This window comes from Macaca mulatta, chromosome 11, assembly GCF_049350105.2.
Source record: "Macaca mulatta isolate MMU2019108-1 chromosome 11, T2T-MMU8v2.0, whole genome shotgun sequence".
Lineage (NCBI taxonomy): Eukaryota > Metazoa > Chordata > Mammalia > Primates > Cercopithecidae > Macaca > Macaca mulatta.
The window spans coordinates 78,648,628-78,663,082 of NC_133416.1; the positions used below are offsets into that span (position 1 = coordinate 78,648,628).

General features: G+C 36.5%; 1 protein-coding gene across 2 annotated transcripts in view; it reads left to right on the forward strand.

The window, feature by feature from the left end:
- Positions 1-14,455, forward strand: part of LGR5 (leucine rich repeat containing G protein-coupled receptor 5) — a 146,880-nt gene that overhangs the window by 77,462 nt on the left and 54,963 nt on the right. For both annotated transcript variants that reach the window (XM_001117502.5, XM_028829726.2), the window contains exon 3: positions 8,689-8,760. In XM_001117502.5, coding sequence (XP_001117502.2) covers positions 8,689-8,760 — 72 coding nt within the window. The remainder of the gene's footprint in view (positions 1-8,688; positions 8,761-14,455) is intronic.

Consider the following 14,455-nt stretch of genomic DNA (forward strand, 5'->3'; position numbering starts at 1 on the left):
AAAAGTTGGAAAATAAAGCGACAATTTCTAGGAGCCAGCATGAATTTACTAAGTAGTCTGATGAAACGTTTTCTTTTAAATCACAAGAATTATGATGTTCAAGTTAATTCTACTCCAATTATTTAAGTAGCACTGCTATTACATAGCTTCCATGCTCCATAAGAAGACCAGACTACCTTTAAATAAATAAGGAAAGTGACAATGTTTTTCACTTTACATAAAACCTTTCGGAGCTTTGGTGTCTTCGTCTACAAAAGGTGGACGATAATAATCCCTGACCTACTAAATTATATAAATTATGGGAAAGTGCTTTTTACAATGTTAATGATATGTTATAATGAAGTAATCTTACAATAAACAGGAAGAAGAAAAAGGGAGGAAGAGGAGAATGAGGGAGGAAAAAATAACAGTAGGAAATGCAAGTGTAATTTTTTTAAAATTGAGGGTAGACAAAGACCTTCATGAAAGAACCCTTTCATTTCTTTTAATGTAAGGGAAATGAGGCCCAGGGAAGTTAAGTAACTTGTGTTGTCTCACAGCAAGTTAATGGTGAGAAGGAAGAAAATCAAAAAGGGAAAGAAAAAAAAATAACTAAATTAGAAGTCAAGAAGAAATTTGTGCAAGAACTGACCCAGGAGGCCTAGTAGATCTAGCCAGTCCTTCTCACTTAGCTCTGAAAATGCTACTCAGCCAAGTGGACCCATGTTGGAGCATGGTTTCCTGCACAATAATTTCAAAGGTCTCAAACGCAAGGTCAAATGCCCCCTTCCATCCTCAGTACTCCCCCGATCTTGTACACATACCTCTCCATATGTCTAGAGAGGAAAAATTAGACCTACGTATGATTGCTTTGCTCTCATCCCTCCATTTTACAAAAGGTAGCTACAAAATATAAAATAAAATCTTTTAAAGATTCAAATTACTTTAGCAATTCAAAGAAAATTGTACATTCTCCAAAATACTGTAGATGGTTTTTACAGCACCAAAACATCTACCTGTTTGATTTATTGAAATAGGAATGTGTCTATTGTCTATTGTAACTTAATGGCGTTTTTCTTTTAATAGCAATTAAGTCAGTAAAACTAACAATGGTGGGACAATATGAGTCATATTTGGAGCAATGACTTAAGGGATAAAAACTTTTAAAAATATTTTATGTAGAAAGACAAGTTTTTTTTAAATCAAGTTATATCTTATTACAGAAGTGAAGATGATGAAAAAAATATTCCCATGAAATGATAATTTTAGAGACAGCGTTTTAAAAAAAAAAAAAACAAAAACAAAACTTCTGACCAAATGTTATGTTGCTCTCTAGGGTTGGAAAATAATTGCTTAGCAAACTGTTAGTTCAAATCATCACAAGAAAGATGTGTGTGTTTCTTCCTATTTGTGTATTGTGAACACATTTGAAAGCCTGTTTTATTCCTATGTTTGCATGCATTTTGGTTTTAAAAGTACTAAAGCCACCCCACATGGTAAAGAAATAAAAGGGGAATAATTTCCTTAAATTGCTGTTTTTGTCAATGAGACAGATCTGCCACCAGCCCGGTAAAGAGCTAATAGCAGATCATAAATTCCTTTGCTTTAAGACAGACCGCCCTGATATCACAGGTCAGTGGTTCCACAGGTTAGTTCCGAATATAGACTCAGGGGACCGAAAGTCCCTGCCCAAAAATGAAAACCTATTTGTGTGAAATGAGTTTCAGGAAATGTAACAGAAAGGCATTCACCCTAACAATAATTTAAACTAGTTTAAAAAAAATAAAGTTTTTACTTTCTCCTTTTCATTTCCAAAGTCACTATTTCAAAAACCATCCAGCTATTTGATGATACTGTCACAGCAGTGAAAGCTGATAAACACCTAGTTGAAGGCTATGTTTTAGAGCTCACAAATGCACTGTTGAAGTCCTGACTGTGAGCAGGATAGTTAGGGGCATTTTGACCAAAATAAGTTATGAGTCAGTTGAGTCTGATCAATTAAGCTGTCTGTGATGGTCAACCAAACCTGAATCTGTCTTAATTCAAAAAGCAACTTTTTTATATCACATCATGCCCATTTCATTTGCTTCAGTATTATACATAGCACTTTGGATAACTAATCAAATGCATGTGGATTATATATAATGTAACTGTAAGTATAAAACGTTGCTCCCCTTTGACTGCCTACATTACACCTCGACCCTAGTGGCTCATCAGGTTGGATTTTTCTTCCACACCAAATCCCACCACTTCATGCCACCTCTGCCACTGCTACACTATCCCACCATCTCCCATCTGAAGATTTTAGTCCCTCTTGTGCTTCCACTCTTGAGCCCCTGGTCTCTTCTCCGCTTTAAAAGGGTCCCATTGAAAATGTTGGCAAACTATGCATCTAACAAAGATCTAATATCCAGTATCTATAAGAAACTTAAAAATATTTACAAGAAAAAAACAAAGAAAGTAAAAAGTGGGCAGACACTTTTCAAAAGAAGACATACATGCAGCCAACAAGTATATGAGAAAAAAAAAAAAAAAGCTCAGCATTACTGATAATTAGAGAAATGCAAATCAAAACCACAATGAGATACCATCTCACACCAGTCAGAATGCCTATAATTAAAAAGTCAAAAAATAACAGATGCTGGCAAGATCATGGAGAAAAAGGAATGTTTATACAGTGTTGGTGGGAGTGAAAATTAGCTCAACCATTGTGAAGACAGTGTGGCTATTCCTCAAAGACCTAAAAACAGAACTACCATTCAACCCAGCAATACATTACTGGGTATATACCCAAAGGAATGTAAATCATTCTATTATAAAGACACATGAATGCATATGCTCATTGCAGCACTATTCACTGTACCAAAGACATGAAATCAACCTAAATCCCCATCAGTGGTAGACTGGATAAAGAAAATGTGGTACCTGTACACCATGGAATATTATTCAGCCATAAAAAAGAACAAGATCACGTCCTTTGCAGAAACATGGATGGAGTTGGATGGAGGCCATTATCCTTAGCAAACTAACACAGGAACAGAAAACCAGGTACCACATACTCTTACTTACAAGTGGAAGCTAAATGATGAGAACACATGGACACATAGAGAGGAACAACACACACTGGGGCCTATCAGAGGATGGGAGGAGGCAAAGGATCAGGAAAAATAACTAATGGGTACTAGGCTTGATACCTGGGTGATGACATAATCTGTACAACAAACCCCCATGACACAAGTTTACCTATATAACAAACCTGCATATGTACCCTGGACTTAAAAGTTATATAAATATATATACAAAAGGGTCCCATCAGAAGGACATTTCTAAAACACAGATCTGATCACACTACTCTCTGATTTGAAATCCTTGCAAAGACCTTTATGGGATGGGCCTGGACACCTCTCCAACCTTACCTCCTGCCATCCTCCTGCTGTCATTCCACTCCAGCCATGATCACCTCCTTGCAGCTTCTGGACCACACCAGGCACACTCTACCTCAGGAATTTTGTTGTCTTTATATCAATACCTCCATGGTGCAGGCGTCTACTGAAATGCCTACTCAGCAGAGAGATTTTTCGGACCATCTTATCTGAAATAATAGCCCATCACCGCCACAACCACCACCCATTGTTCTCTATCCCTTTGCTTTGATTTTGCTTTTTTCAGAGCATTTTTCATGTTATATTATTCACTTGACTTTTTATTTAATAACTATCTTGTCACATTAGAATACCAGCTCCATGAGGTCGGGGGCTTTATCCTGGTATTCACTGCTGTATCACTGTCACCTAAAGAGGTACTAACACAAAGCTGGGCACTGTGGCTCACGCCTGTAATCCTAACACTTTGGGAGGCTGAGGCAGTGAATCGCTTGAGTCCAGGAATTCGAGACCAGCCTGGACAACATGGCAAAACCCTGTCTCTACCAAAAAAAAAAATATATATACAAAAATTAGCCGGGCATGGTGTCACATGCCTGTAGTGCCAGCTACTTGTGGGGCTGAGGCGGGAAGATTGCTTGAGCTTGGGAGGCAAGGTTGCAGTGAGCCAAGTCTGAGCTACTGCACTCCAGCCTGGGTGACAGAGTGAGACCCTATTTCAAAAAAATAATAATAATAAATAAATAAATATTTAAAAACATAAAGTGGCACCAGCACAGAGCAGGCCCTCAATAAATACTGTGGGATATAAAAAAGATAGCTTCAGATGTAGAGGAATTATAACCCTGATGCATTATTAGTAGGAATATATAAAAGTGTAATCATTTTTCCAATGGTTATGCATAGAACCACCATTTGACCCAAGAATTCCACTACTAGATATATACCCAAAGGAATGGAATCCAGGGACTCAGATATTTGTACACTAATATTCGTAGCATCACTGTTCACAAGAGCAAAAAGATGGAAATAATACAACTTTCAATTAACAGATGAAGGGATAAACAAAATGCAGTATATACATACAATGGTACCTTATTCTATCACAAAAAGGAATGCAATTTTGATATATGATATAACACGGTTGGACACTGAAAATATTATGCTTAGTGAAATAAGTCAGATACAAAAAGAAAACATTATATGATAAGTCAGATACAAAAAGAAACATTATATGATTAGTGAGATATATATATCTCACTAATATGAGATACCTAGAAAAAGCAAGTTCATAGAGACAGGATGTAGAATAGAAATTACCAGGGGCTGGAAATAAGGGGAATGGAGGGATATCGCTAATCAGGTATGGAGATTTTGTTTGGGATAATCAAAAATTTGGGTGTAGATAGTGGTAATGGTTAGACAACATTGCGAATATATATAATGCTACTGAATTGGAATACTATGCAGCCATGAAAAAGGATGAGTTTATGTCCTTTGCAGGGACATAGATGAAAGTGGAAACCATCATTCTCAGCAAAGTAACACAAGAAGAGAAAACCAAACACCGCATGTTCTCGCTCATAAGTGGGAATTGAACAATGAGAACACATGGACACAGGGAGGGGAACATCACATATGGGGCCTGTCGGGGGATGGGGGACTGGGGGAGGGACAGCTTTAGGAGAAATACCTAAATGATGAGTTGATGGGTGCAGCAAACCAACATGGCACATATATACCTATGTAACAAACCTGCACATTGTGCACATGTACCCCAGAACTTAAAGTATAATTTTAAAAAATCTCTAGACAGGCAAGCTAGTGTGGGAGGAAAAATTTTTAAATGTTACTGAATCTACACATACAAATGTTTAAAATGGTAAATATTATTTCATATATATTTTACCACAATAAAAATATGCATAGCCAAGACCAGAAAAAAAGATAGCTTGAAAGAATAACATTTCTTCCCAACTTAGACTGACTTTTAGGAAAATAGCAACATGCGATGTCTGTGATAGTTCAGGTGCACCAACTGCCAGCTAACAATAGGAAGATGAAAGGCAAATAAAGCAGAGAGACGGAGAATATTGTAGATTGAAACAGCTTTGCAAACATGATGCATTGGGGCCAATATCTAGGCAAGTATGATACCATACCTTTCTTTCCTGCAACGGAGGTTTACCAGCCCAGACAGCTAAATAATCCTTCAGTCCTTGACTCTCGGAGGATACCACAGGGGTCCGTCCTGATTCGATTATTCACCCAAAACAGACTTCAGAGCTTTGGGACAGCTCAGTTCCACAGGGTCATCCAGGAGCCCGGGTTCCTTCTGGTTTTTTGTTGTTCTTGTTTTGCCTTCTGTGGAATGTTCTCCAAACCAGAATTGTTGATGATGTCTCACCAGTACCCCTTCTGCAGGAAGGGGAAATTGAAGAAATTAAGAACAAGCAATGTCTAGTTAAGGAGGTGATACAGGTGTTTCACATATCACTTTTGATCACAGTTGAATGTAGTCACATAATCAGGTTTAGATGCAAGGAAAACTGGAAAATCAGACTGTAGCTGGGTGGCCATGTAATCTGCTAAAATTCTGGGTGGGGGAATTATTCTACCAGGGGAGAATGGATACTGGGGGACAGTCAGTAGTCTCTACTCAACTGGTTAGTTAGGCACTACTGGGGCAACCTACTTTCAGAAAGTATTCAAGGCCCTATACGGATACCAAGAGAATACCCAGGTTCAAGGAGTTCCCAGTCTTTCATGTGTCATAAGACAAGTACACACTATAACACAAGGTATATTATAAAATCTATAGCAAGACACAAAGTGCTACCAAAGGAGTTCAAAATAGAGAGATGGACCATCAGAAACTGAGCTTTCCAAATGCTTTCCAAACTCATGGGCAATCTCTCTACTTTGAAGTCTTTTGGTAGCACTGAGGTTGCTTTGAAAAACAGGGAGTGAAAGGAGAGCATTTCAGGTGGAACAAAGGGCAAGAGGGGGGAATGTGGAGGGCATGTCTAAAAAAAGCAAACCTGGTGGTCTGGTTCAGTATCCAGTAGGGATCAGGGAATTCTCGGAAAAGAGTCTGAGGACTTTTCATTTCTATTTACCTGGCATGGAAACTGACAGAGAGTTTTTGAATAGGGCAGTAATATGGTCAGAGTTGTCTTTATAAAGACCATCAGTGAATATGGAGTGGGTGGGAGTAGGTCGAGACTGAATATGGGGAGACAAGATGGAAGGTCAGAGTTAGTGTCTAAAGAGGGTTTTCTGATAAGACAGTTTTATAGGAAATAAAGAAATAAAACATCTCTTAAGTTACCCTGGTCAAATATTATGCTGAATTACATGTTAATAACACATATTTATTAAGTGCCTACACCATGGTTAGGCTAGCAGCTCTCAAACCTTTCTGACCATGTATAGGAAGAAACAAATTTCCTCCCCTCAATCGATTTTCACAAATATATTTGGAAACAAAGGCTTTTATAAAACAATACTTCAGTCCATTCATTCTGCTGTTTGTCTACTCTCTTCTTTTTCTTAATTTTAGAGCGGGCCACTAAATTATTTATCACTTGAAAAAACACTTCTTTAGGTACCATGAGATAGGTAGGAGGAATACAATATAAGAGCTATCCAAGTCTTTTAAAAGATTGTATCTGTTAAGAAAAGGAAAAACAGGGACAAACACAAATGACCACAAGACCAGGTAGGGAAATCATGGAGGTTTGGATCTGGAAGGGACCCAAGAAGCCATTTTATCTTAACATTTCTTGTAATTAATGGGACAGCAAGGCTCAGCAATATTAACTAACTTCAATTCAACAGCACAAAGCAAGTTAGTGCTGCAGATGCAGGATAAGCAAAGCCTCTGGCAGAGATCCTAGGACCTTCTTATGTTGTTAATGTTTTTAAGCATAATTTTTAAAAGTGTGTTGTATTTTAATTTTATTTCATTTGCATTGTATAAAGAATGCTTTAAATACACATACCACAAATACTACTCTGAAGTTCTATTCATATGATAAGTGTAGCATTTCTTTAAATATTCATTTATAGTATATTATCAGTGGTGTGAAGTGGCAATGGGACATATATTTAAAGTTGCATGAGAAATGGCTTATTTCAGTTCAGTCAGTGGATCTCTGACTGAATACTCTCTCCTTTAAAGATAGTATTGAAGATATACATTTGAGGCTGTTAGGTCCTTCAGATATAAGCACTGGTCAATTGGACCAACCGAATCCTTATCCCTAAATCCCCATCTCCATCAAAAAAAGGAGGGGGCTGGGTACTATTGCACACCCCTATAGTTCCAGCTACTCAGGAGGCTGAGGCAGGAGGATTACTTGAGCCTAGGAGTTCAAGGCCAGCCTTGGCAATAAACCATTTCTAAAAAAGAGAAAAAAGAAAAAAGGGCAAAGGTATATTGAGTCCCAGTTCTACTCACCATTCTGTATGATCAGCTCCTCAAAATACTGTGCTCTTTGGAGTCACATTGTTGTTTTTGCATTTTCCATTTTGTTCTTTAACATATGATGTTACGGCTTTGATGTGGCTGCAGAAAAAATACTGACTCACATGTTTCGGGTACCACATCTTGTTGATCTTTTGCACAGTTTTTCACTGTGGCTATCTCCTACGTAGAAAAATATTATAAAGTAACCTTCTAAAATTTTACCATTTAATAATGTCAGAATTTTCCATTAAATAACCCATGTTAATGTCCTTCATGCTAATATCTCTTTGTTTTCAATTTAAGTATTGCTCTACCAAATCATGTTAAATTTAAGCTACTCTGTCCTTTGCTGGTGGAGTTTAGAAAAAAGTGATTGTGATAGTCTACACTCTTATTTGACAAATTTAATAAGAAAGTTGGGTATTTTGAGGTATAGTTGCAACAGAAAGATTCTAATGTTTATCTAATCTATTTTATGCTTACAAAGAATAGTTGTAAAACTCATGTGACAGTCACATTTTGACATTACAATTTTTTGCAAATTATCATATGGTGTTAGCATTTGCTTAAAAATTTGTTTAAAGGACAGTTTTATATATATGCACATATGGTATAAACTATTAAATGGTTTATTGTGAAGTAGGTAATTTATTACATTTCTTTTTAGGCACTTCTGCCAACATTTTAATTAGAAATTTATAGATTTTTTTGCAAAATATAACAAAACAAAGTTCTTGACAGTTGCTTTTGATACTTGTGGTTTAAACGTAGTCGTATTGCATTTTTTTTAACAATTAAATGCCTTCCACATGAAGAGGTATGCTCACTCTCTCTCCTCTCCATTGAAACCCACAGACGTCTTGCGGGAAACGCTCTGACATACATTCCCAAGGGAGCATTCACCGGCCTTTACAGTCTTAAAGTTCTGTAAGTAAACTGAGTGTTGTTGGATATATTTCTGATTTTAGTGTCAAATGGCTGCTAATTAACTTGTAAAAGTTGATTGTCTCTAATAAACTATTGAAATCCATGGGATAATTCATCTAAATTCAAGTTTACTTCATTGGTACCATAGAGCCATATCATACTTGGCTAAATTTGTATGTGAAAAAAAATTCATCTCTCCATTTCTAATTTTAATATCTTAAATTTTTGCCTTTAAATAACTACCTTATCAACTCAGACTTTTAAAAGTATTTCCCTTTCCTTTTGTGTTATGAAATTGGGGTGCATGTCTTCAAAAGCATTTTGATGACAGGGTGAATAAATCACTGTGATGCTGACATAATGAGACCACAGCTTCGAACTGGTTTCAAAGGGCGGTGAATAAGCATCAGCTACAAAAACCAAGTTTGTGTTCCACCTGTGAATAGATAGGGCAAAACCTAGTGTATAGCAGATACACTGAGCAGTTGTTTATTTGTTAATTCATTGAAAATTGTAAATATATGAGGTTTCTCATTATTTAATGTCCAATTTCTCAATTTGTTTTCCAGAAAACTCATTATTATTGAATACTTCCTTCTTCTGGTACCCATTGTTTAATTTTTCTTTTAGTTTGTTCTGTGTAGAAGAAAGAGGCACTTATGTAGATAAAATAGTTAATGCAAGGAAAAGTTTATCTCAGAAAAAAATCCTGATTTTCTTTCTTTGACGTAAAAGTTATTAACTTTGATATATTTCTGCTTATTGAAAATTGCATTTCAGTGGCCTAAAAGACACATAGGTTAAAAAAACAGTTTAATTCAATTTAATATTTCGTTAAAAGTGAAATTCAACAGCAGAACCATTATTTGATCACCTTAGGAGATTAGGTTTGGTTTCCCTTCCTCTGTCTGAATTTTTTTCTTTTCTTTTTCTTTTTTTGCTACTAAGAAGAGATGTTTTTAAGTTGTAATGTTGCCAAACCCTAACAGTAATTCCTTTTGTGGTAAAATTCTGAGTTGTATGTAGTTTCACAAACCCCCAAAAAATATCTGGAACCATTCAAAATGTATCGTGAGAGTCAAGTTTAGATAAGAACTAAAGTGATTTTTTTTTCCCATGTCGAGCTATGTACCACTAAGTATTTGGGATACTTTCAAAATAAATTTTACTAGAATCAATTATTTTAATTCACTTAACAAAGTGTATATTGAATATATAAGCTAGTGTGTGTGTCTCCAGACATCATAATTATACTTTAATTATAAATATGTAAAGTGAATATGTATAAATTAATATGGATATATATGAATTATATATAAACTAGTTATAATTACATATAATTATAATTTAAATCTTTGCATTCTTAAATATGAATTATACTAATTACTATGAAGTCATACTAATTTTTCTATCATAACATTTTTATATTTTATATTAATAATTATACCATTATATATTTCTAATTGCATTCACCAGTGCATTACTAGTGAATGTTTGTTTCCCACAATGCCCTAAAGATCCATGAAATTAGAGATATCATCTGTCTTGGTCACTGGTATATCCTCAGCTCCTATGACACTTCCTTACTTATAGTAGACATTTAATAAATATTTGTTGAATTAATGACTCAGGCTGATGATCTAGAGAGAATAAGGGAGTTCTGGACTTTTCAACCTTTTCTTCATTTTGTATGATATTGACCCAATGCTATACGTTTATTAATAGAATATCTATTGTGTATTAAACAAAAAAGTTGTGCCTTCATGTCTGATATGTTCTTTTACTTACAAACAGTCTTTTTACCCAGAATGCTCCTGCACACACTTTGCTGCTTCTTAAGGTGTATTTTACCTGAACACTCTAGAGAGCACTGGATTGATCTGATTCAAAAATGAAAAGCATAGGTTATTTCTCAAGCTAACTGTTAAAATGTACCCTTTCCATCAGAAAAAAAATGATATTTAGACCCTCTCTTTTATCCACTCCTACTAACCAATGTTTCCTGTCTCCTGTACAATCAAGGGTTCAGCAAAGCCTAGTGCATGTCATGCTCAAATTAGCGTTAAACAAATTATTACTAGAAATATAAAGATCAATAAATATTGTTCATGCCCTTGAAGAGTTTATAATCTAGTGACAGACTGTGGGACCAAGATAGTGGGACAAAGACATAAAAACAGAGATCACTTCTGATTTTTGTGGAAAGTGTGTCCAGATACCTGTGCAGGGTACTGTGAAACTACAGAGGTTGGGGAGTTGATGTCGTCCCATCTGATGGCTCAGATTTGGCTTCCTGGGAGAGAGGCTTTCCCAGAGATGACCCAGGAGCTGAATCTTGAAGCACAACTAGAAATTAGCCACTCAAATAAGATAGCCGACTGAGGGGACAATATGTACAGCAACACAGAGTCAAGAAAGACCTGGGATGAACAGTAGCTCCAAGCAGGTTAGTACTTGAGCATTCAGGAGACGCTACAGAGCATTTGGAGAAGAGCTCGCAAAGACAGGAGTCCCAGTTGCAGGGATCCCATATGTTAAGTCAAAAAAAGTGGACATTATTATATCCTAGGCATGATGAGGAGTCAAGGAAAAGATGTACGTAAGCGAGGAAAGGCCATGTTCAGACTTTGTACTGTAGCTGGGTCCCTGTCAGTGTGAGGAGAGTTCAAGAGGAAAAAAATCTTGCCAGAAATTGTGTTCACTCTTCTCTTTACTTTGCTGATCTAAAGACTAATATTCAATGAATGGACTCAAATTGTCAAATATTTTTAAAAGTATTTTGGTTTTTGTATTAGATTGTTTGTACTATGATAACAGCATACCACAAACTGGGTAATTTATAAAGAAGAGAAGTTTATTTCTCATAGTTCTGGAGGCTGGGAAGTCCAAGATCAAGGTGCTGGCATCTGGTGAGGGCCGCTCTCTGCTTCCAAGATGGCATCTTGAGGGCCAAATCCTCTGGAGGGTAGGAATGCTGTGTCCTCCTGTGGCAGAAGGTGGAAAGGCAAAAAGGGAATAAACTTCTTCCAACAAGGCTTTTTACAATGGAATTAATCTATTTCATATGATTGTACTCCAAACATTTTTAAGGCAATAATACAAAATATTTATAAAGCAAACTTTTAAGAAATTCATTGAGATCACCATTTCTTATTTTTCTGCTAATTTAATTAAAACATCTCCCAAAGGCTCTACCCAACACCTCCCAAAGGCTCTACCCAACACCTCCCAAAGGGCCCCACCTCCCAACACTGTTGCATTGGGAATTAAGTTTCAACATGAATTTTTGGAGGGGACAAAAACATTCAAACCATAACAGCATTAAAACAATTTTTCTCAGCAATGTTGGTTCTGCCTGTTACAGAGTGTTTTGGAAATTTGTGGGAGCATCTTTGGTTGTCCAGATGATTGGCATGTAGTAAGCTGTCCTGCAATGTGCTGCACAGCCCAGCATAAAGAATTCTCCCTTATTCTGGCTTCTGACTGTCCCTCCATACCAACTATAAATCAATAATACTTTAATGTGTAATTGTATTGAAATGTTTTATCAGAAGTTCTGCATATGCTTAATAATTTGCACAGGAAAAATTAAATGGAATAAACATTTTCTCTCAAGATAATTAAATAAGTAACTAGTTTATACATCCTGTCTATGCCTGATATTTTAAGATTTCTAACCACACATTTAGTTTAAAATTGTGTTAGTAGCTGGGCACGGTGGCTCACGCCTATATAATCTCAACGCTTTGGGAGGCAGAGGTGACTGAATTACTTGAGCTCGGGAGTTCAAGACCAGCCTGGGCAGCATGACAAAACCCCATCTCCACAAAAAATACAAAAATTAGCCTGGCATGGTGGTGAATGCCTGTGGTCTCAGCTACTCAGGAGGCTGATGTGGGAGGATTTCATGAACCCAGGAGGTTGGGGCTACAGTGAGCCAAGATTGTACCACTACACTGTAGCCTAGGTGACAGAACAAGACCTGTCTCAAAAATATATATAAATAAAATAACGCAGTAGAAGAATTACCTCAAAAGCCACAAAACAAATTAAAAATATGGAACCATGGAAATGTGCAACCTCTTTAAAATAACTATTGTTAAATTACCAGAGTAACAAGAAACACAGGATCTCATTGAATTTCATCAACAAAGTTTGCTTTATAAATATTTTGTATTATTGCCTTTTAAGGTTTTTAGAGCACAATCATGTGAAATTTATGTTGTGATAATTATATAATGACTTATTTATCTGAGGGTGGCAGGCTTATTGCTTTTTTAATCTTACTCTTTTACTACCTAGCAAAGTCTACCACCCAACTTCTGAGAAGGCAGTTTTGTGACTATTTCTTTTTCCAATTTAGCCTCAATTCTCTGTTGCCTGTGGAGGGATTTTCAGGGCCTTTTAAAGTACTGGGGAATGAATGCTTGCTTCAGAATGTTATGGAATTTTGAGACAGGATAAATATTCTCTGTGATATTTCCACACTATCTTGCCCTAAAACATAGAAAATTATTTTGACACTATTCATCTGTAAGGAACACTCATTTGGGAGAATATTCATGGTCAATTGTGAGTGTCACACTTCCTGATTTTTTCCACCATGACATTTGTAATTTGACTTGGCATATTATATTTATTTTAATAAAGATTATTTCCTTCTTTCCCTTATATAAGTTATGATCTGTCATTACATATCTGTATTAGTCCATTTTCACACTGCTATAAAGAACTACCTGAGACTGGGTGATTTATAAAGAAAAGAGCTTTAATTGGCTCATAGTTCTGCATGGCTGGGGAGGCCTCAGTAAACTTACAATCATGGCCGAAGCCGCAAGGCATGTCCTACATTGCATCAGCAGGGAGAGAGCCAGGGGAGATCTGCCACACATTCTTAAACCATCAGATCTCGTGAAAACTCATTCACTGTCATGAGAATAGCATGGCAGAAACCCCCCCACCATGGTCCAATCACCTCCTACCAGGTCCCTCCCCTAACCTGTAAGGATTACAATTTGACATGAAATTTGGGTGGGGACACAGAGCCAAACCATATCAGTGTCTCAACTAGTTTTTATTCTAGTATCCATCTAGACCTCTACTCTCATGTTCCCATTCTCATGCAGAATGGCTTCTGATCACATTATTTTTCTCACACCCAAACTTATTTATTAAAAGTAGAGGCAAACGGCTGTAATCCCAGCACTTTGGAAGGCTGAGACGGACAGATCACCTGAGGTCAGGAGTTTAAGACCATCCTGGCCAACATAGTGAAACCTCATCTCTACTAAAAATACAAAAATTAGCTAGGTGTCATGGTGCACCCCTGTAATCCCAGCTACTTGGGAGGCTGAGGCACAAGAATCTCTTGAACCCGGGAGGCAGAGGCTGCACTGAGCCAAGATAATACTACTGTACTCCAGCCTGGGCAACAGAGTGAGACTCTGTCTCAAAAAAAAAAAAAAAAAAAAAGTAGAGGCAGGCATCTGATTCATTCATAAAAATGTTTCCTGAGGTAGTTGCATATGAGCATCATGTATATAATGACATTTATATCATCTTACTATAAATTACTTTTCTTATATTTCTTCTTTATAATACATTTAGGGCACATCAATAAACTATATTGACATTTTTCTTTGAAATAATGTGTGTAAATAGGCTACCATTCTATGAATTTTACTTAAGTATAATA